This window comes from Dryobates pubescens, chromosome 6 (genome assembly GCF_014839835.1).
Source record: "Dryobates pubescens isolate bDryPub1 chromosome 6, bDryPub1.pri, whole genome shotgun sequence".
In the NCBI taxonomy this organism is placed as follows: domain Eukaryota; kingdom Metazoa; phylum Chordata; class Aves; order Piciformes; family Picidae; genus Dryobates; species Dryobates pubescens.
Window position 1 is genome coordinate 18815868 of NC_071617.1, and position 22890 is coordinate 18838757.

Sequence of the window (22890 nt, forward strand, 5' to 3'; positions counted from 1 at the left end):
GGACTCCAGAAAATAGAAATACTTCTATATTGCTTAAGGGCACCTTTTTCTAATACTGTCCAGCATGTCTGGCAAAATATTTAAGGTTAAGAGCAAATCCTAATGAGTTGGTCCTATCCTTTCCCCTTAGCAGCCTTCACTTGATCTTCTTTATGAGACATAAACACTTTGAGATCTCTGCAGCTGGAAAAAGAAGAATATGGTTTGTTACACTCTACTTAGCAGATGTGGCACTTCTATCATCATTTCAGCGTAATAGGGCAAACTAAACCAACAAACCATATCCCCTCTCATATTCAGCAGCAGCAGCAAGACTGTACAACCACCTCTGCATTTTAGCAAAGTACAAATTAAGTTCCATTTTAAACTCCTGTATTTCCCCTATGTGTTATCAAAAACATCAATGAAGATAGATTGGGTTTTATCCTGACAGTTTATATGTACATAAGTAAAAACTTTGGAAGAGCATGCATGTGTGTTCAGGTGTGTGGTGCCCCAGGTATATCTTCAGGTCAAGCCGAGTGATCTTTGAAGGCAGCTAGTTTCTTAAACTCTGACAGACCCACTGGGACCAATTATTATCAAAGTATTTTAATCAAAACTTGAACTGAAGGGAGAGAGCAATAGGAAAGAAATTTCCCTCGTTAAATTGATTAGACAGGACAGACGAAAAACGTAATTCCTCTTATTAAAGGGTTACTATTCAAGCTCAAGTCTTGGTGGACATGAAAGTAGAGCAGAGGCCTTAGGACATGTATACTTTGAGGTCTGGCAGGTAACCAGATGGTTATAAGACTTCTGCATATTTATAATTAAACACATCTCAACAGAGTGCAAAGAAACATGCTGTTCTCCATTTGCGTATGTGGCTATTTTAAGTCCTGTTTTGAAAATCTCGACTATTTAAACTTCAACAACAAATTAAATACAGATTTATTAAAAAACTTGTATAAGGAGAACCAAAGCAATCACCTTGATCTTGATATAGAACATTATGAAAACAGCACTACGCCTTGATATCCAGGCAGGCAAGTTTATTTTAGCACCAGAAGTCGCTGCAGAACAATAAAGGTACGAGATCTAGGAAATGAGGAATGTGTATTTAAAACAGCTAACAAAGAGAAGATTCCTCACCATGAATGCAGCTGTATCACCCATCCAAAGTAAAAAGCATTGTATCTAATATGTCTTACAATGCTAGAAGTTAATAAAGCTTTTTATAAAGAATTGCATTATTCCTTTTTTACAGCTGGGGCAATTTCAGTAGCGAGAAGGGACATGACTTGTTTGAACTCACCAACACACCGCTTTTATAGCAAAGAAGCAAACACAAACACTTGAATTCCTTCCCAGAGCTTCATTATCCCAGAAATGCATGAACTACTATAAAATAAACTTCACTTTAGGGCTTTGATAGGACTGTTTACAAACTGCTTGTATTTTAGATGAGGTAGATCAAACTTACATTCATACTTCATAATGGGAACACATACAATAGGAGGGTGGAATTCAGATACTGTTTTTCCCTTTGTATACACTTCTTGTAAGCATGAATCATGCTATCTGATGATCAGGATAAGTGATTTAAACTGTTAAGACTGCCTACATTTTGATCCCTTGATAACAGGTCTCTGAATTATTAGGCAGAATTGCTATATTCATGTGAGTTTGCTGCTTTTAAATCAGAACTACCAAAGACAACATTCTCAGCACTTGCTGTTAGCTGTTCTTTTTTTTTTCAGTACTACACTCATACAGAATTTTGAAAAGGGCAACCTGTGGGAAAGTTGTTATTTTCTCTCCTCCAGTTCCAGATATGCTAGGAAATCATTAAGTTTAATCATTTCCTTACTTATTAATTTAGCATTACATTTACTAAAAGGCAAATCCTTTGGATGCAACTAAGAAAAAATAAAAAGCCTATGAACTCAACCATTAAATTCCTCTTCCTCCTCACAATAGATACTATTTTTCCCTCTCACACTTTGTGACACCCATACACTTTTTGCAGCCCACCTACTGGCTTGATTACTCTGAGCCACCAATGTGTGCTGTAAGCCCAGCAATCACACCATAGCCCACTAGCAGCAACCTCTTTTAAGTGGATTGCCTTCCCACGGGGCTCTTTCACAGAAGGAACAGGCAGGGAAGATGGGAGTGGACATGCCAAAAGCCAGAAGGAGCTGGTATTGTGTGGAGTGGGCAAAGTGAAGGACTATACAAAAAAAAAAAAGAGGGAGACTGGTAAGCCTTAGGGCTTGCCTTGCTGTTGTTGCTTCTTCGGCCTCCTCTGCCCCGAATCGCTCAGTTTTCCTTACAAATGCTCCAGCATGGGACACTCACCTCTTCCTCTATGCTGCCACCTAAAGCATTGCTGTTTAAAGTTTGGGTAAATTAATTTAAAAATGTTCAGTTTATGTCCAGTCCATGGAACTGCATGCTTGTGACCGGAAACTGAGTGCCAGGGATTTCTGATCCTTACATTTTTATTTCCTGCTGAGAAAGAGGCGTAATTTCTGTGTTTTTTCAATTTTAGTTCACTTTGGTCTTTGACTTCCAAACACCCATCAGCACCTTCTATAACCTGAATTCTGCATGAGTACAGAAGCTAAGAAGTCAGACAAATTAGTTCGTGCTAAGGCATGAAACACAAGGCCACACACAAGCACCACCTCAATTCCATGCTGCTTAGGTACATGCTCACTTTAGGTGTGGAGGTGGACCACATAAATTTAGGCAGGAATTTCTCATCCCCTAAACCTGCTAACAGAAAGTATCATGCATGAGAAGTTGCCGAGATGCAATGGAAACAACTGTTGCTGCTAAGCTGAAGGAGCTATGGAGCGATTTACCTTTGAGTGTGACCCAGTACTGCTTCCACTTGCGCCGTGTAACCAGTTCCAGCTTCTTCTCCTTCTGCAGGGTCACCAGAGGTTTGAAGAACAGCCACCCTGCCTTGCGTACCACTCCTTGCTCTTTCTCATACAACAAATCCAGCTGTTCCAAGGAGCTTAGGGACTCGCCGCTGGAGTCCTCAGTTTCTGATGATGTCTCAGTGTTCTCCAGGTTTGTCCTGCTCATCTCTAGCTCCCTCATGAAATTTTCATAAATGTTCTGCCTCAGGGCATCGCTGTTGACTGCATTGGTGGACTCACTTCTCTGGGATAGGACATGGCTGGAGCCAGGTGACCACAAACCAGAGAGCTGCAACGGTGCCAGCGTGTCCGTGGTGAAGTTGTCCATTCTGCTGTCAAAGTATTCACTCCCATCTTTACACTTTGGCTCCTGTGCAAAAAAAAAAAAATAAATAATTTCTCAGTGCTCATTCATCAAACCTACAATGAATAGACACATTTCATTTGGCATTTACATTTGCTTTATGTTTAGCCACAGCCAGTTCCTTCATCAAGGGCTACCTCTTTTTGCCATTATATCACAGGCTTTGCCTCAGCAGACACTGACACAGTCAATGCCACCACTCACTGTTTTCTCAGCAGAACCACATTAAACCATAACCATTAAGTCTGCCAGCTGTGGCAACTCAGACCCCTGTGAGTAATCTCCAAATTCCCTAGTAAGTACTGAAGCTTCTACTGGCTGAAATGTAAGGGACCCTAGGAGACAATCACATCCTCCGGCTGAAACTCAGGCACCACTGCTTACACGTCTGAGTACAAGCAGGAACAGTGTCACAACTTTCTGTACTGTTACAGGATTTTCAATACTTTGGTGACACTGCATTTGTGTGAGACAGCAACTTTTCCCTTTAGCACAGCAAGGCTAATTTTACCTCTGCTTTCTCTTTGACGTATGAACTGTGCTTAGCCACTACAAAACAAGGTCAGAAGTTGAGAGTTTTCTAAGCTCGTTAGTATTGATCAACTGACAAAAATCTAATCTCACAGAAGATGTGATTTTAAAAAAAGAAAGATGTGCTTGCTGACTGGCATGAATCCAGTCTCTGGACTGCAGAGGTGTGTATTTTCCGACTTGCTGGAAATCCCCCAGGAGTCTGACTATCTCATCAAGCACTGATGGGCCTTTCTCCTAATTGCGTTGTGCAACTTCATCCTTTGTATTGAGAGGGTTGGCCAATTTCATTTGAAACACTTATGCCTGATGATATGACTTCAATTTTGCCTTGTGATATGCATACTACTGTTTATTGATGTGGGACCTTGTTGGCAGATTGGCCCTTTTCTTTCTTGAGCTTTTCCCAGTAACACACTGGCTGCTCTCAGCATTCCCAGTGAGGGAGGACAGGGATTTTTGTACTACCCAAGACAGAGCTCCTTGGACTAACTTCACTGTCAACAACCACACTACCTGTCATAAGAAACCATTTATTGTCTTCCCAACTCACATTTTGATATTTAAGAGAACCAAGATTTGAAAATATGCTGCTTTTTGCAGTAAAAATGTGAGGGAAGAGAAAAATGGCTAAGAGTAATTCAAGAAGTGAAGTTATGCTTTCAGGTTCAGACTGCCTCCCTGAGAGCTTTTATTTTGCTCATAGACTTCTGTACACAAATAAAGTAAATAAACTTTGCTGTCTTGTTAGCTGATCTCACCAGCAGCTTTGAAAGCAACTACTTTGTCTCCTTCTTGATGCCCTTCAAAACTGCAGTGGAAAAGCTGTGTCATATTTTGATAGCATCAGGACCTCCACTGCACAGCCAAGAGCAACAGTGGGATTGCACACCATCCCAAGAGCTGCTAGATGAACCACTTCTCAAGCTGCAGGAGACTCCTGGTCATGGCATTACAAAAACCAACTTGAACTAAAACCCTTGTTCTCTTATGGCACATTGAAGTCTGAGGCCTTTCAGACCTTTGTGTCTGGCAACAAGGTTCCAATTCTCCGAGTGATAGAACACCTTCCCCAAGATTTACTGCACAGTGTTAATCAGCATTTTCCCAGAGTAACTCCCTAATCAATAGTTTTGCTTTTTATATTGCAAAGTGAGGGAAACTGGAGGGTGGAGGGTACAGGGCAATAATCAGGTGTAATGTGCTTATGCATACAAAGTGACCACCCAATATGAACCATGCAACTGTGCTGGCCATCTGTAGTTCAGTGGGAAATTGGAAGCTTTTTCCCTCTTTTTTTTTTAATTACTTGTATGTGTGTGCCAAAATCCTGTATTTTAATTGTTGGACTAGTCTTCAGAAATTGCCAGTGTCCTCTAGGAAACATTAACATACAATTGATTAAGAATATGTAATTTTTCATTCCCAAAACACTAGTAATATAAACAACAAAAGACAGATACATTAAGACGGTGTCTGCTCTGAAGGGTCACTACTGGAATCACAAGCATGAATGAAAAGGGTAGGATACAACCTGTCCATGGACAGCCACTAACCACATCCTATGTTTTCTCCTTGTACAAAGAAAGGGGGGAAATGGGGAGGTATCAGAGCAGAGTTAATGGACACAGGATCCAAAATGAATATATACACTTCACCATGACAACCTCACTTGCATTTTGCGTTTTTTAAAGAACAGAATTGGCAGAGACAGTTAATCCTTGCTGGTCTTTAGGGAGACTGTTATTGTAGAAGTATCTGGTCACTGCTGAAAATGTCTGACCCAAATTGACGGTGGTGGTGGTCTCCCTGCCAGGTGACTTTCTGTTTGCCTTTGTTGCATCTAGTGATGACAGAACCTACCACTGTTTCTGCTCAGCTGCATTCAAGCAGATCCCTCAGTGTCTGAGATATACCCTGGAATAATTACAGATAATGCAGAAGATAAAGTCAGACAAAGTGATGCAGGTAATAACTAGCTGTTAGGAACAGCACAGGAAACAATGCAGCCTGCTCAATTCATTAGGATCCAAGCTGAACGTAGAATACAACACCAGTTTGCAAGCCAACATACTTTTAATTTTACTTTCACTGCATTTCAGGGATCTGGCTTATAAAGTATGGAAATTTCAGAAATTATTCCCATAAAGATGCAATTTACTTAATTGAGTAACCTACCTGCAGCACCTGTTTCTGGTGGCTGGATTCTTGTTTTACACAGCACTTGCTTAATTCCTCCATGTTATACAGCTGTACACTGATCAACACAATCACCTTAAAGAGTGCCACAAGCCTGCCTAAATTCTGTGCACATCTCACATGCATCACATATACCTTGCTGCTCACACATAGCATATTGTGATACAGCATATCCCCAGTGCCAGTTCAGCAAGGACAAGCCATGCAGTATGGTACCAGTGATGCATCAAGGGAACACATTAAGACACCTTCATGCAACAAAAGCTGGGTCATGGCACAGAATGACTAGAAGTCTTGAGGTGAGATCATTATTAGAAAACCAATCAAATTCCAGGATATATCAGATCAAGTCAGACAATAAGGAAACATCCAAGCCACTGGACAGGGCACAGCCAAGGGCTTCTCTGACATATCCCACATTAAAAACTGTTAATGGGTCATTTAAAACAGGTGCAGAGGAAGGGTGCCAGAATGAAAAGGAAACAGACTTCCTGTCTTAAGACAGGAGACCAAAGAGAGTCTGAATAGCTCCACAAATGCAGGCTGAGAAAATATATCATTTCCCCCTTTAAATAAAATCATAACAGACTGTATAACATGGAAGAATAACTAGTGTAGAAGACAATACTGGCATTAGAACAAACTACCCAAGACTGTATTTACTCTGAAAATTGGCAAGAATCAGATTAAGAGGGTTTGGAAATAGCCTTTGGGATGGGGAAAAGCCCATCTGATTTCAAGCTGTAGTTTGCTCATGAAGGGAATTAAAATACCTTTCTACTGGCAAGGGCTTGGCCTCAATATCCCCAGACTGTGCCTCTTGGTCCTGTGCCCCCATGAAGCAGGAGGCTTGGCTGACTTGTTTCCACTGGGGCAGCTGGAAGGACCTATCCAACCAGACAGCATCAGTACTTAGGCCCACTTACAGGGAAATATTCCAGTTTTCACCTACGTTCAGACCAAGTGACTCACAGTTATCAGTAATGTACTGAGAAAGGGACAAATTGTTCAGAGCAAAGCACGGAAGCTACAATTGCTGTGATGAATAACTCTACAGACAGGGACTAACCCATGTGACAGATCGTAACCACGCACAGTACATCTGCATTTTGAAGCCAAAGTACCTGAACAAGAGTATAGTATTTACCAAAGTACACCACAGCTACCCCTAGAAGAGACATTAGGTTACTCAAAGTGTGCAAGGTGGAAAGGAACTGACCAAGTCCCACAAGGAAAGCACTATCATAAAGCATTTGCTATCCCTCTTATCCTTTCTGTTGCTGGACACTTGTCTGATAAAAATGAATGACTAACTACTTCCTATGCCTTTTTCTATGAAAACACCATCTTTGGAGCTAGGGATGACTTCCTTCTACCAGCATCAGATCCAACAAACTCGCCTTGCTGTGTCTGAAGTCAGTTCACTACATAGTGAATTCAAAATAGCTATGAATTGTGCACCACAAATACCATTCTGAAAATGTCATAACTAAGTAATACATGGCAAAGGTCTGGGATGCAGAGATCATACGCAAAGCCTGGCTGCAAAATCCAGAACAGTCGGATGTTGAAATCAGCGAAGAATCCCAGCACAAGGTGCTGAGACTCTTCACTGGTTCAGATTTTTCTGCCTTCTCTTTCACAGCTGAATAAGAAGATGAAAAGACAGCATCTGACAAAATACACAAGCACCAGCTCACAAAAGAAGTGATCCAAATAAAAGGCTTTCATTTCCATTTTCCCAGTTCTGTAGCCCTTACCTAGGATTTAAGCTGGCAAACTTCAAGCTGACCTCATTTCAGAGCCTAAGGGTCTGTCAGGGATTCACATTGCAATGACAGATGCTTGCTGAGCATGATACCTGTCTGAATTTCCAACATGGGAGACAGCATTTGTTCTACATGTCACAAAAAGCATGTGATATGGTCTACTGCTTAGCTGCTAATAAGTTGCAGAAGCAGGTGTTGTCTTCACTCTCTGCTCAATTCTGAAGTGGCCAGCACTCCAGCATTGCTGAATGGGAGCAGATCCTTTATTAGGGAAGAACAGAGGCTATTCCCGTGTGAAAAACACTGGGGAAGACTTTTTAAATGCAATAAATAAAAATCCAAACCCAACCTAAAACCAGTCTCTGTCCTCCAGCTTAGTTTGCAAACTCATGAAGAAGTCCAGATACAGCCAGGCCGTTAAAGAGACAATTCTGGGGCCTATACCTAGGGACAAGAATTTAACTCCTGACCACAGGACTCCTAAATTCCTATTAATGGGATTAGCCTTAAATACATCTAAAGAAACATCCTTTCCCTCCTTCTTGCCCTCCCTCCCATCTCCTTCTTCACATCACCATCTCCTGGAGAGCCAGATGGCAACTCAAGCTTTTCCATCTGGTGCACTAAGCTGACATGCAGGAAGGAGGAAGGTGCTCCATGTAATGCCTGCAGAAGAGATGGAGGCAGAACATGCAGCTCCAGTCAATACTCAATAGGTGCCCACCTTGCTAAAGATGGACCAACAGTGAAACCAGAGTGAGTGGTGAAGCCAGCAACAGAAATAGGAAGTATCTAAAAAGATATTTATAACACCCTTCTTCTACTGCTCCTTACACACTTGCTCCTTTAGATAATGCATGCCAATCCATACCATATATATTATATCTAGGTTCAATTTTCATAGCTGAAATAAACAGAAAGCCTAAAAACTCCATGTCACTTTCTAAGTAATTCAATGATTTAAAAAATTAATTTACTGAGATTAGACTGCAGAGATTGAAGCTGCCAAAGAAGATGACAAAATAGGAAGGGAAAATCTGCACATATAAATGTGTCTTTTTTCACTGCTGACACTTCAAACAGCTCCAAGGATGCAGTAATTCTCAGAATTCCACAAATTATTAAATGAGATTAGCAAGTAATTATCCTGTGAGAAAGACAAACATGATGCAATCACTGACTTCATAAGAAGAATCTACAAACCAATTCTGAAGCATTTAGGCTGGGGTTTGCACATACCTGCAGCTTCCTTTTCTTCCTTGAGAGACTTCCTGTCCAATCACTGATACGTCGCATTCGGTTTTTTAATGTATCCTTCTTGGATGAATCCTCACTGAGGGGCTTGGACTTTCTACATGGAAGTGTGTAGGAGGAGTAATGTGCAGGACTTCCTTGCTCTACCCTAGAAGGAACATCAATGTCTGAGGCAAATGAGACACGGTTGCTTAGGCTACCATGAGTATCGATATACTCAGCAGACAGCCTGATCCCAGGTGAAGGAGTGATTTCCAAATTTGTATCCTTATAAAGATCTCGGAGTGAGGAAAGAGATGAACTTTGGTTGAAGGACTTCTTATTGTCACTTGCTGGGAAACTGGCATGAATGCTTGTATCTGGAGTGCTCCTGGTCAAATATGGACCATCTAGCTCATCAGTATCCCCATTGTTTCCCCATAGAGAGTCATACCATGAAGACTCAGAGCTGAGGGAGCTTCCTTTACTAGATCGAAGCTTTGAATCAGTAGGTGACAGACGATGGCTTGAAGAACAGCCTGCACTGGAGTTCCTCCTGACATCCAGCAGGTTATTTGGCTTAGATTCCAAGGCAGGTGAATACCTCAGCAACTGGACTGGTCCACTGGACTCCTCAGTCGGTACCTTGCTGTTGCTGCTGTTGTGGAACTCAACCCTCAAGCAACCGTCCATCTTCCCCAGAGTTTTAATGAGAACTTTTGGACTCCTCCTGTCCTCTGATGGGGAGGTTGATGCAAGACCCTCATTCTTTCCATAGCAATTTAAAATGTGTCCATTGCATTCTCGAGAGGCAGCATGATTACTTCCAGCTTGAAGGCCAATATAGTGGAAACCGTTCTCAGGCAAAAAGACTGCATTATTTCCTTGGCAGTAGTCCCCTGAGGTGTTTGTCCTGTGTTTGGCATGGGCATTGCTTTTAGAGATCTTCACCACTGTGTCGCTTAGTCTAGATGAATAAGGCTGACTACTCTTGAAGTGAGAGAGGCAGCTTCTGGCAAGCGACCTCGATTTGTAGTTTGAGCCACTACTGGTGTGTCCCCACCCGTGCACAGAGCAAGACTTTTCATCTTTAGCATGAATGCTGCAAATTTTCAGAGAGCAAGGCTTCTGCTTGGCAGCGGCTGTACAAGCTGCATGATTTTTTGATCCCTGAAGACTATATTGGCTTTCTGAATTCCCCATTTTCCACTAAATTAAGAAAAAAGTTTCATTAGAACCAATGGCTAGAAGACAAAGCACAAATTAACAGACTGGTTTTACCCTCTGCACAGGAAAGGGCCTTTCTAAAAAAAATACATGAAGCAATTGTTTCCAAAAAGCCATTAAATAGACATTTACAACATTAAATTCATAACTGAACTTATTTTAGGGGCAGGCTAGAAAAGCCTATTCTCTGTATGGTTCATTACCCCTCTGTTATAAAGCTGGAATCTGGCTCCATTGAAAACATGTCAACACCTTTCTCCACCCACACCCCTGGCAACATCCTTTTCTTAAAGCTTACAAAATCTCTGGCTCACATGAACAATGGCATAATGAAAGGGAGACAGCAAGATAATCATAACTTAGATGTAAAGTGAACTGTACTTTCTGAGAAATCTCTTCTGCCAGGAGACAAGCCCACTACAGTTTCAGCTTGACTGGTTTCTGTGCAACCAAGTGTTACCTTAATAAACTGTTAAGCAAACCTCAATTTTGTGTTTAAATGGAGTCAATCCAGGAGAAAAGAGGAAAAAAAAAGAAAGCCCAAGCAAAAGCATGGCAAAGTTTGATAGTTCACTCAGTAAAAGTCACTTCAGCTTTTTACTCAACTCACAGTGAACAGCACACTCTGGAGCAGGCAAATTGCCCCAGTGAGACAACTGAAGAGTTTGGACGTAACATAAAGTGTACCCCAAAGTAAAAGAGATTGATCTATTCTTTTTGTTTCTTGGAGGGAATCTTCACTGTTTGTAATTTACAGAAATAACAACCAAAATGTTTTCTCCATTGTCAATAAGCTCCTTTGCACGTTGGATTTCAGACTATCACTCAGGAGAATACATTGCAGCCTCATTAAAATTTTATCAACATAAACCATTGTGAAACCACAGTCTTCAAGAGTCTGTATATATTTCAGCATCCCTACTTCTAGCCCTTTTCTAGAACTACTAGATTAAAAGCATCATGTAAAACAAAGAACAAACCTGTAGGATCACTCTTAAACACGGGCACAGTTAGCAGTCAGCATGCTCTGCATTGTCTCAGAGGCCAGTCGCTACAGTTTATAAACCCAGAATAGCGCTGCACTCAGCCTTCCTAGAAAACACCAAAAAGACAAAAAAGGGCTTTCAGTCAAATAAAGCTTAGCTTTTACTCCAGACATTATGTAAAATGAATTAAAAACAGACAGAAGTTACCAATGGAGAAGAGAGGTTTGGTTAAGGTCATTCCTTGACTTCAGATCTACCATTTTATAAATGCACTTTAACAACTGACATTGAATTACTACAATTAAGTCACTGTTTGGTTAAGTGTTTCATTTTCTAATTCTGTCATTATCCCCTTTCACTGACAAGTTAGAGCAAACTTTGAGCCTCCTCCAGCTTTCTTTTTGGAAGACCAGTTACAGATGGCAGAACTGTGCAGTGATCCATTACAATGTGGGCCAAATTGATCAATGTCCCACAGCATCTGTTTATCCTTCCCCACGCCTGGATTCCAACTATGACCCTTTCAGTGAAAGACCACTGTGCAATTCACTCCACCAACCATCCAGCAACTTCCTTCATTTAAGCTTGGTCTGATTTCAAGTCAATTTGCCAGTAAAACAAGAAAAAAACAGCACTGAGAACTGCATACACCCAAGGGTAACAAGATCCAGGCTCTTCTTGACCATCTGAGCGTATCAGCTCTTCAGTTACACAAAAAGGCTGCAACTCGAAACAAAAGGACAGAAGCTGAATCTCACAGAACACACCAATAGTTCAGGCATTGAAACACTCAGCAGAAAAGAAGCTGTAAAAGATCATAGGCTCAGTTTTGGGACATGCATTTTAGCTAGAAACCATTCTTTCTGCATAAATTCATTGGTTACTGTTCATAATTTTCAACTCTATACCTACTTGATTTGGACAGGCAGAGTTTTGCTCTTTTTTGACTTGTTTTGAGGCTATTTACTATGTAAGAACCTTGAAGATATGTAATGTAGGTATTTTGCCAACCTTATAAAAACAAAGGTAAATGCTACAAAATAGAATTACAAAGGGTCTCAACAGTAAGCCTAGAACAAAAAGCTTAGCAAATAAATGACTTAGATGAAACATATCCTTTTATCACAAAGATATTTGGTAAGACAGATAAGGCACACAAATTTCATCTTAAACTCCAATTTAAAAAAAAAAAAAAAAACAACAAACACTTGCTTATTCCCTAAAACAATTTGGGAAGTTGCTATTTAGAACACTTTTGCCTTGCAGGTTTGATTTGCCTATGCTGCTAAGTGTAAACAGTTTTTGAAATGTCACATGCAACACAGATTGAACAAAAGACTTTTGATTTAAGGTTTAAGGTAAACAGAAGACAACACACAGAATTCCTAAGCTCCAAGCCTCTGAACAAATTGTGAGTCCTCAGCAAAAACTGGCTTGCTTGATCCAGGAGGCACAGACAACAACAAGCAACAAGTTTACATTCAGAATTCTTCATCTGAGAGCAGAAAGTACATTCAACAAGGGGGCTTTGAGGGGCTTATGTCTATTCTTAAGGGAACAGTGAAAACAATTTGTCTAAAGAAACAGGCAAAAAGACCATCTGGTCTCCATAGTGATTGTGCAATGGTTAGGTAATCCTTTTAACAGAGTGGGTAGTAAGCAAGCTGCTGTCATGAACTTCAGAAGATAGACATTCAATTCATCAAGGCTTGAGCTGCTGCTACCGGGTCCATTGTACAGGTCTGATCCAATATACAGGTCACATAATGGGTGAATGAATAAATTAATCTCAGGGTATAGTATCTACAAAACAGTGTCTCAGTTTGTCCAGGAATCAGTGGGCAGTACAACACAACAGTCAATAAATCCCAAAGAAATGGTCCCGAGGGATTTTTCTCAGCATCCTGGATGCCCAGAAAGCTATGAGTAGGCTAAACATTTGTGCACACCTCGATAACCAACTGGCACATCTGCGAGGCTGCACAAAGACTGCCGCCCTGAAAATCGGCTGCCATGAATTCCTCTTGCATCACACCAGTGTGGAGTGATTTTCCTTCTGCTGATTGCAGTGTGGGTGGGAACAGAGCAAGTCAGCGTGTGCCCAAAGACAGGATGACACTGGGGCAGGGGGACAGTCCTGGACAAGCTCTGGCTGCACTCACTCTAAACACACGTTTTATACTGTTTGAACTGTGGAAGCACTGAAAATTACAGTGTAGGGGGCAGAGTTCAGCTTCCCCTATATTTCTCACAGCAGCCTACAACCATAAAGACAATGTGCTTTTTCTCTCTTCCTATGCACAGGAATGAATACTTCTTGTGAGGAAACCCAGTTTCTATTAATATTTTCTGCAATTATAATCAGTATATTTAGAAAGCAGTTTGCTGTGCCTGAAGATTAAGAGTTTATTTTCTTACAATTATACCCACATTCCCTAAAAAAAGAACATTTTAATCTTCACCCTGGTTTCCCTTGACACATTCAGAAAACACAGCTATGCAAACATACTAATCCAGGAGCCTCACCATCCCCACCACACCCAGTAATTAACACAAATCATAACCCCAGAGCTAAAATCATGTTTCTCTACCTTGGGATTTCTCTACATAAAGTTACTCTAGACTTTTTTGGCTCTGAAAAGCATACACACGAGCTCAGGAGCTGTTCCAGAGAATAGTCTGCCACCTCTATTCAGCAGCTACATTGTTTTATAAATGTCTTTCTAAAGATTATGGTGAGCACGGTTACAAGTAGTGCTCTGCAACTGCACAAGTGCTTTCCACTTCAGTCTTCATCTCTCAAGGTAAAGGTTTATAAAGCCTGACTCACTAACCATATTACAAGAAAAACAAAAATGTAACAATAATATCCCAGTAGTAGGTTTGTTTTTTAAGTTGCCACAAGAAATTACTCTATTATGAATTAGTGAGAGATCTGACTCAAGGCAGACAAGTTCTTGTGCTGGCCTCAGCTACAGCAGGAGCACACACCAAATGTGATTTTGCTACTGCCCACCATCTTCTTACAGTACAATCACACTAACCAATCTGAGACTCTTTAAAACTACAGGTCAGAAAAGGGCAAGCTCTAAACTGACATGAGGTGAGCAGAAAGCTGTAAGTAGAATGAATGTTCCACAACTACAGTCAGCATTGGACAATGGCCACAGATCAGTTATGAAAAGGCAGAAAGATTGTGGCAGCAGCTTCCTAGGGAGGTTCAGCAGATGTTGTAAGAGATGAACTAATGTCAACATTCCAGACATGTTAAGCTTTAGCTTGATTCAATATGTTGCCTTCATGAGACACAAACACATGCACCAAGCTCTTTCTCTGAAATATTTTGATGCCTTTATTCCTCTGGATGGCTAGTGACAATGAACCTTTCCTAGTAGATGTATAGTAAGTGACCTCTGAATCATTTGATCTCTGCTGATGCTTCCCTGATGAGGTACAGGGAAAGTAAATTTCACTTCACTAAACATGGCATGAGTGCAAAGGAGGCGGGGGGGGAAGAGTGGGGCAAGAAAGGAACAACATGGATTAGTCCAGATGAGGATAGCATCAAATTAGGATCAACTGAGGATTTAGTAAGAAATGCAGAAACTTATTGAGGGTTTTCAGGTTATCAGGAATGATAATTCTCTATGCACTTTAACAAGAAAAAGGCTTTAAAAAGAAGAACTAGATTAAGAGCTAGAAAAGAACTGAGCTACATCTAGCTGCCTCAACCCTAAGAGCCTACACCTTTTCGGTTCTTCGCAGTGATACACCAGGACACAGTTTAAAGCTTTTTAAGAAGGCCTTTCCTTGAGGGAGTGTCAGAAAATTACTCAAGAAAGAAATAAGATAACCAAGTATTTTATTCCTACTTGCAGATTAAGCAGCCACCATGTGTCATGACCTCTTCCAACTTTATTCAACAGGAGGAACGTTATTTGCATCAGTGTGGTACTTTTCAGGAGGGCATAGGAACAACTCAGAAGTGCCTGCCATCAGACACAGTCCCTCACAGCTATCCACATGAGTATAAATGTCTGCCAAAGAAAGACAGAGCTTCAACTCAGTTTGTGGTGCTATAAATACAAGGGCAGAATATATGCCATCAGCTACTCACTAGTAATAAAGCAAGAGGAGAGAGTCATGTATGCTTCCTGCTCTGTTTGAAAACGAAACCCATGTTTTCACAAAGGCAGGTAAGGACTCCTAGCTGCAAAATGGGACAGCATCAGCCACCTCCAGACTGCACAGTGCAGTGGGGAGGCATGGGGAGGAGAAAAGGCAGTGGCTATGGTCTTTACACAGGCAGCTGCTCTGAGTGCATGGTTCATAAGTGCACCACAGGAGACTGTCATCAGGATTAGTGGAGCTGGGATAATGGAGAATCCTAAAGTATTTCAGAGCAATAAAAAAGGAAACAGAAAGCCCCTTCATTTATGTTAAATAACCAACAGGGTTTAATTTTGTGGCAGATCTAATTAGAAATGTCGCAGGCTTTGATACACAGCAACTATGTTAGTGGCTTTTTATATCAGGAAAAGGTGTTGGGTTTTTTCAACAGACCATGCAATTCCTATGGTTAAGACACTGTCCACTTTAAATGGCTTGTGAAATCTTAGAAATTCTACAGAACTATCTTTCAGATACTGACACATTCATAAGTTTTGCAAAAAACCAACGTGCTTTGGGAATTCTTACAGGGGCACAGGACTACAGGTTTGAAATTTTAATTAACTTTTAATCTACTTTGGGTTTTAATATGAAAGTAGTACAGAATGCTAGAATGCAATCCTACCCTCTCCTTCCTGCACAGCTGTGTATGGATGGATATGGGAAATTAATGAGGGAGGCAGGAGAGCACAACACCGTAGCTGGATTAAACATGAAGTTTCTTACTGGAAACAATTTAGTGGATTTTTTAGAACTACACATTTTGGTCACATGCTTCCACAAATCAGAAGCAGATTTCTTATTCCTGCAATCTCAATCACATTCCTATTACAAAAATATACCATAATAATTATACCCTGGTATTCTTGGCAGGATATTTTGCATTATATACCACTGTATTCAAGGAATGAATAACCAAAACACCACAAGTATGTTTTTTCTTTCTTTTTTTTTTTAAAAAAAAAAGACTATATGGCCTTAAAATTCCAATTTGAAGCCTGAATTCTTCACTTGCTCAGGAGCCTCTTTGGAGTTGTATAAGAAACTATTTGGTAGCTCACAGATCAAATTAAAACCAATAGTTTTTCTCATTAAACACATGTAGTCATTATGATGCCAGACATGTCTTTTCATGCTACATTGCACATAGATTTCTAATTTCACAGTTAAAGCAAGAAGGCCACAATCTCCTTTTCTGGTTCCCTCACTTAATCTCAACACTGCATTACAGATATCCCGCATCAGAATTATACATCCCATACCTGGAACACGGCTCTTTCTTTTACTCAACCCATTCTTCTGAGTCCAACATTGGCAGCTTAATTAAATTATGCTTTAAAGCTTTTGAGTTAGTGCAGTATGGAAGGTAGAGTCAAGCCTGAAGATCCTTATCATATTACACCAGTGCTGTTACAATAAAATCTCTAGGGACTTATTTTTCTTTGGCAAGAAAAACAAATTTAACCATTTGTAAATGTTATTGAGTTTATACACAATGGCTAAAGTGCACATCCATTTAAATAAAAGCCATTAAGTTTGTTAAAGAAAAAACAGAAATGCCAGCTCACATCTTGGCTTAATGCAGTAGTTGCAGTAGTTAGAGTTGATATGTCAAAGGGTCTGTTTCCTGCCCTTGAAGGGGAAATTAACTCAGTGATCTGAAAGGTCTTTTCTTCTCCACCTACTCTTGTAAGCACACTGGCAGGTCCTGATGCAGATTAAGATGGTGCTTTCAAGGGATTTCAAGGCCTGGGGCCTCAAGCAGGGAGTATGGTGCACATGAAAGGAGACAAAATGCTCTGAACAGGGAACCTCAGCTCCAGACTCGATGCCTGTCCTGGGCTGTGGAGTAACAACACTTCAGAGGCTGAGCTCACATCTGCAAATTTCCTGCCTAGGATTAGACTAACTCCTGAGGAGGTCTCTGGCTCAGTTCATGATAACTACACAAGGTGAGACTGGGGCTTTCTGGTCAAATTGATATTCCCAAATCCCCACCAGCAACATCTGTCCTTCTCTCTTGTCTGCTTCAGCAGCAACCAGCTCATGCTATCACAGAATCATAGAACTGTTTGGGTTGGAAGAGACCTTTAAGATCATCAAGTTCAACTATTAATTCAGCACTGCTAGGTCACCACTAAACCATGTCCCTAAGCACCACATCTACGTCTCTATCAAATACAATCACAGTCAGCATGTAGCCATGGGGATAGTCTCTCACATGTATCCCACCAAACACTAGGTGTCAAAACATCAGCTGTAGAGAGGGTAGGAGAAAGGTTATTTTTAGACTAAGACACCACTTACAACACCATATCCCAATCAGACCCATAGACCCTAAAAAAATGAGAAGCAAATGGCAACAATCTCAGGCAGGAGCATTAACCTATTCTGTCCTCAAAGACCCTTTTTGGTGTAATGCCTTTAAGTCTATGACCAACTCTTAACCCTTGGCCCCAGTGAAAAACTTCAATAGCGACCAGCAGGACATTATGCTTCAGGATGAGTGACAGGGGCTGGGACAGCTGCAGGACTCTTTGCCTGCCACCTATTACACAGCCCACTCCACAAGCAAGAGGGGGAAACCACGCTATGCTTGGCATATTCTTTTCTACTTCTCAGTTCACACATTCATAAACACCTGAGGGCGTCGATGCCAAAGTAAATGCTTTTCCACCTTTGGCCCTGGGACTTCCTGAAGAGGATAGAGCATCTGGGAGTTAGACACCAGGAGTACCTTTGAGACACAGTCCCTTGGAAAATTAAAAACAGATCTTGACTTTTGCATGCCAAGAGCTCTACAGCAGTTACACAGCTTAGGGATTCCTTTCCTCTACCTCTGCATCACCAGCATGTTACTCACATTAAAAGTACACTAATGATAAGGCTACCCACTAAAACACTTGCTTTGTAGCTTCACAGCACCCTATTCAGAGAGTTCTCTCCTCCATCGTTCGTGGATAGCCTCTCCTGTTAAAAGGTGCTCAGATAAAGAAAACTTCCATGCCTTGTCCCTAACGAGTGATTTCCTATACATTGTATAACGTTACCAAATCATCCACCCTAAAGGGAAAGAAACACACAGTTTTCAGAATGAAGTCACCAGTGCACAAATTTAACTTGCTGACCGCGTCAGGAACAAGTACAAACAAAGTAGCAAACTTTGGTTGCATTGCACAAGCAATTAATCACCCCCCTCTTAAAAACTGTGCGGGAGGAAAAGTCACTTCTCCATTTCTTGGGCATTTCCATCATTTATACTTTTTTCTGTGCAACGGAACATAGTTTTTTCATAATTTATCTACAATTATGTATTAAAAAAAAACCAAACCCAAACACCAAACATCAACACTACATAAAATTACAAAACCATAGCAAGATCAAAATTTGTGCAGGACCTGCCCCAGCCACATGCAAGAAACTCTGGTTTTCCAAATCATCGAAGTTCAGTAGGTAGTACTAGTGCTCACTGAAACTTTAAGCTCTAACAGTTCACAGACATATAACCCTTGCTTAATGGGTACAGTACTTATTGCAAGTCATTTTAATTACTAGTGAGAAAAGACAGAATAATAAAAAATATTCAGGGGGATTATTAATCATATTGTGTCAGAAGAGTCACTTTTAATGCTGTGGCAACTGTAGCACCCTCAAACACACCTTCTCATCCTTTGCCCCCCCAAAAAGCCCAAAACATCCAGCCCCATCTTAGCAGAGCTGTAAAACGATCCCAGTGCTGGTTTATTTAACAATTCATGCAACTGAGTTTGACAGATGACCACCGAGAACTGTTTTCTGGAGGAGACCCCATTCATCTCGGGCGCAGCTGGTGAGAGCAGCGCGGGGGCTGCAGGTCCAGGCACTGCAGCTGCCCGCTCTGCCCTCCGCTTTCAGAGGCTTCCCAAGTCTTTCCTTACTTTTCTTTACGTTCTCCAGGTCTGGCCGGCAGTCAGCAAGCAGGGGACTGACTGCACTCTCCCAGCATCTCCCTCCCTGACTCAAGTCCCCGTTTCCCATTCCCACTTACCTTCTCCAGGGCACTGGCTTCAGCTTCCCAGCCACCCCACCTCTGCCGCAGGGACTCAGACACGGAGGCACGGGCACTCTCCCTGCCCTGGGCACGCCAGGAAACTGTGCCTAACACTTCAAAACGCCCAGCCGTTAGGAACTAAAAACAGATCCTGCTCGAGTCGGCTGGATGTATTTTTGTCTGCAGGCCACACACCCTCCTCCTGTTCAGTTTTTTCCATTGGTGGAACAGCATGATGCAGACTTAACCAGAGGGTGGTTTTCCACGGGCTGCCTGAAACGATTAGGAGGGCCGGCCTGCCATGATGCCGGGCAGCCGCCAGGGAATATGCCGTGACTGGGCTCTTGTCTGACCCTGCATTCCTCAGTCGCCACGCTGCTTCCACAGGAAAGCTGCTCGGAAGGCTGCTGAACGAGAGGGGTTTACTTGCCTGAAGGTAACTCCAGGGTCTCTCCCCTCTTTTTTTTTTCCGCCCGTGCCACCACAACCCCCCACCCCCCCGTCCCTTTTTTCTTTTTTGTTAATCTTGCTAGGATTCCTAACATCCTTGTTCAAGGCAGTGTGGCAAAACAAGTAACTCCCCAAACCACAGCAGAAATCTGTAGTCATGAAAACCTGCTGTTAAGAGTGGCTCTCAGTGCATTTAACAGCATCATGTATACAACTATAAACTCTGGGGCTCACGTCCTTACTATTTTTTTTGTTTCCAAATTTTTTATGCTATCCTACGGAGAGAATTAGTTGGGTTTTAGTAACTGACCTCAGATAAAGCAAGTCTCTTCAGATGCAAATGGTATCCCAAAGTTTCAATACACAGAGCCAGGCTGGTTTATGTGTAGTTAGATGCCTGAACAATTGCTTTATTATCAGAAAGGCTCAACACTCCATTGACTGCAGCAACAGTTGGTGAACAAACTCAGCCAAAAAGCAGGGCATTTATTCAAACATTCTGATAAAATTTCAGGGTCACATTGAAGTGCCAAGCATGAAAATACAGCCAAATTGCACTGCAGATGACATATTCAATAGAAAAGAAACACATGAACATTATAATAGAAATCATTAGTAACCCACAAAAGCCCTGAATCAATATTTATGTCTGTGAAAATGAAGCAACTATTTGAAAAGTAATACAGGAATTGCCACCTTTAGGTGCATTAGTCCATTTTTAAATGGACCTCCATTTCGCTGTGGTCACTATCCTGTATTATCACCAATGAAACTTCAGAACCTAGCAGCTTTGGAATGATTTGGAACAAAATTCTGTTTCATCTACAAAGCCCAGTTATAGCTAACTCCTTCACTTGAAAACACCAACTTGGATCTCTTCTCGAACTTCACCGTGCACTGTGAAGCACTGCATATGCTCTCCTCATCACAACAAGGGTCAAATCCTTCTCTGAATTCTACTGAGCTCAACTAAGTTTTCCATAAGCAAGTTCCACAGGTCATTTTTTTGTAAAACACAGAAGAGCAGTACATGACTTATGCCTGTACTTCCTAATTCTAGATCTAGATATACATCTGGGGGGTTCATATTTGCTTGATCTGGTAATAACTTTGCTCTCTATGAAAAGCAAACTATTTTGTTTTTTACTGTTCCCAGCAGAGCTGTATTCTCTTTACTTAGTGTTACTGTGGTCCAACTACTTCAGTAACAGGCCAGATCCAAGTCCTGGGACTATTGTGGAGGCAATGACAGATCATGAGTCAAAACATAAGGTCTCTTGCAGAAGCAAGAGCTGGCCTCTGGTCCCACCCCCCTTCTCACAAAGAGTACTGCATTTCCCCCACAAGTCCACCTGTTAGTTGATTAAATAAACTGTGTTCAAATTATTGCTTAGATAAGGCTACCAGTCTAAAAGTCTTTCATCAACACCTATTTTGTTGAATTTATCTTTCTTAAGGATGAGTGTTGAGTAGAAATACTATTCCCAAAGATGCCTCTCCAGCACCCTGTTCAATAATAGTAATTCTTCCCTAACTCAACAAAAAATACCTGTACTGACATAACCTAGGATTCAGCAGAATCACATTAGTGCCTCACAATCTTCCAGCAATGGGTAATAAAGGTGTCCATCTTCTTCCTCTTTCATTTTCAGAGGGTGACTCCCAAATGTCAACAGACATTCTTGTTATTAGTGCAAAGCACTCAACCTTATCCTTTCTCCTTCTTCAAGTTCACTGTATTTTACCATTCCAGTCCAAGAGGTCATTCAGATATTTACTTCATTATTTCTAATCTACCCTGTATTTACTATGTCTTCCACTTTTTACCAGCCAGTTTCATCAACACATTCCCACTTTCTGTGACAAGCCAACCTCTGCACGTTTAGTTTGGTCTCAAGACTACAGCTGATACCGTCAAGGTTATGTTTGCTTCTACCTCAAACATACTTAACTGACTACTTTTAGCACACTGACATTACTTGTTGAAGACATACTGATCTGACTTCTGCTTGATATACAGAGAGCTTCGGCATCCTGTTTCAGTGCTGTTTGAGGTGTCTCACTCTGACCATGGGGCTTCCTCCTACCTTACTCCTTGAGGAGCTCTTTGTGCATCAGGAAGTACAGGCTGACAGGGCTTTAGTATAGTCTAGCTGATGGGTTATGGCATGAGGGTCCTTCTTTATTATACCCCCAAAACTGAGTCTCCATATCCACTTCATTCCTCATTTCTCAGCTGCTGTCTTGCCATTATCAACTTGGAACAACCTGATAACCTTATTACCATGTGAGGCATTTATATACCTCACAATCTTCAAAAAATGTATTATCAGGCCATCACTGGGAAGGAGGGTGCCATTACCTTCTTCTAGAGAACTGCTAGGTAGGTCACACAGGAAATTAAAGAAAATTTCAATATAATAAGGGGAAGCTCCACAGTTTGTGTTAGTGCATGTCTCTGCTAGCTTAATGGCCCTTAACATCCCTGTTTTGCAGTAAAAACAAACTAATTTGTGCAGAGAAAGTCTTATTGGAATTAAAAAGAAAAGTTGTGCCTTGGATAGCAGTTTGGCTATATAAACACTCTAGATTAAAAATATCTTATGAGGGTTGTATGTATTTCTGTAGAATGTTTTAAAGTCAAGAACTTATTTTTATAGATGAAGATAAACGAATGATGAAAATTAAAGACAGCTTTTTACCCTATGTTTTACATTACAAAAAAAATGTTTAGATTTTATTTTGAAAGTGCCAGGACATCTCATTGTCACCACTGTTTTGTTTTCTAAGCAATGGAAATCTACTAAGAAAAACACAGAATATGCACATATGCCCAGCATTCATGCTAAGAAGGTGACGCACTTCCTTCCCTAAACTCAGCCCACTTTTATAAACATATGCCATCCCTATAAAGTGTCTTTTCTTAGGCACAGAATCACAGACTACTAGAGTTGGAAGGGACCTCTGAAAACCGTCTAGTCTAATGTCCCTGCTAATGCAGTAGTGCCTAGGTTGT

The 22890-nt window shown here is 41.2% G+C and overlaps 1 protein-coding gene across 1 annotated transcript in view; it reads right to left on the minus strand.

The window, feature by feature from the left end:
* TIAM2 (TIAM Rac1 associated GEF 2) overlaps positions 1-11296 on the minus strand; it is a 97181-nt gene extending 85885 nt beyond the window's left edge. Inside the window, exons 1-3 of the mRNA XM_054162699.1 lie at positions 11219-11296; positions 9018-10220; positions 2853-3285 (exon numbers count right to left, since the gene is read on the minus strand). Of these exons, the coding sequence (XP_054018674.1) occupies positions 2853-3285; positions 9018-10214 (1630 nt within the window). The 5' untranslated portion in view covers positions 10215-10220; positions 11219-11296. The remainder of the gene's footprint in view (positions 1-2852; positions 3286-9017; positions 10221-11218) is intronic.
* Positions 11297-22890: the final 11594 nt, after the last annotated feature.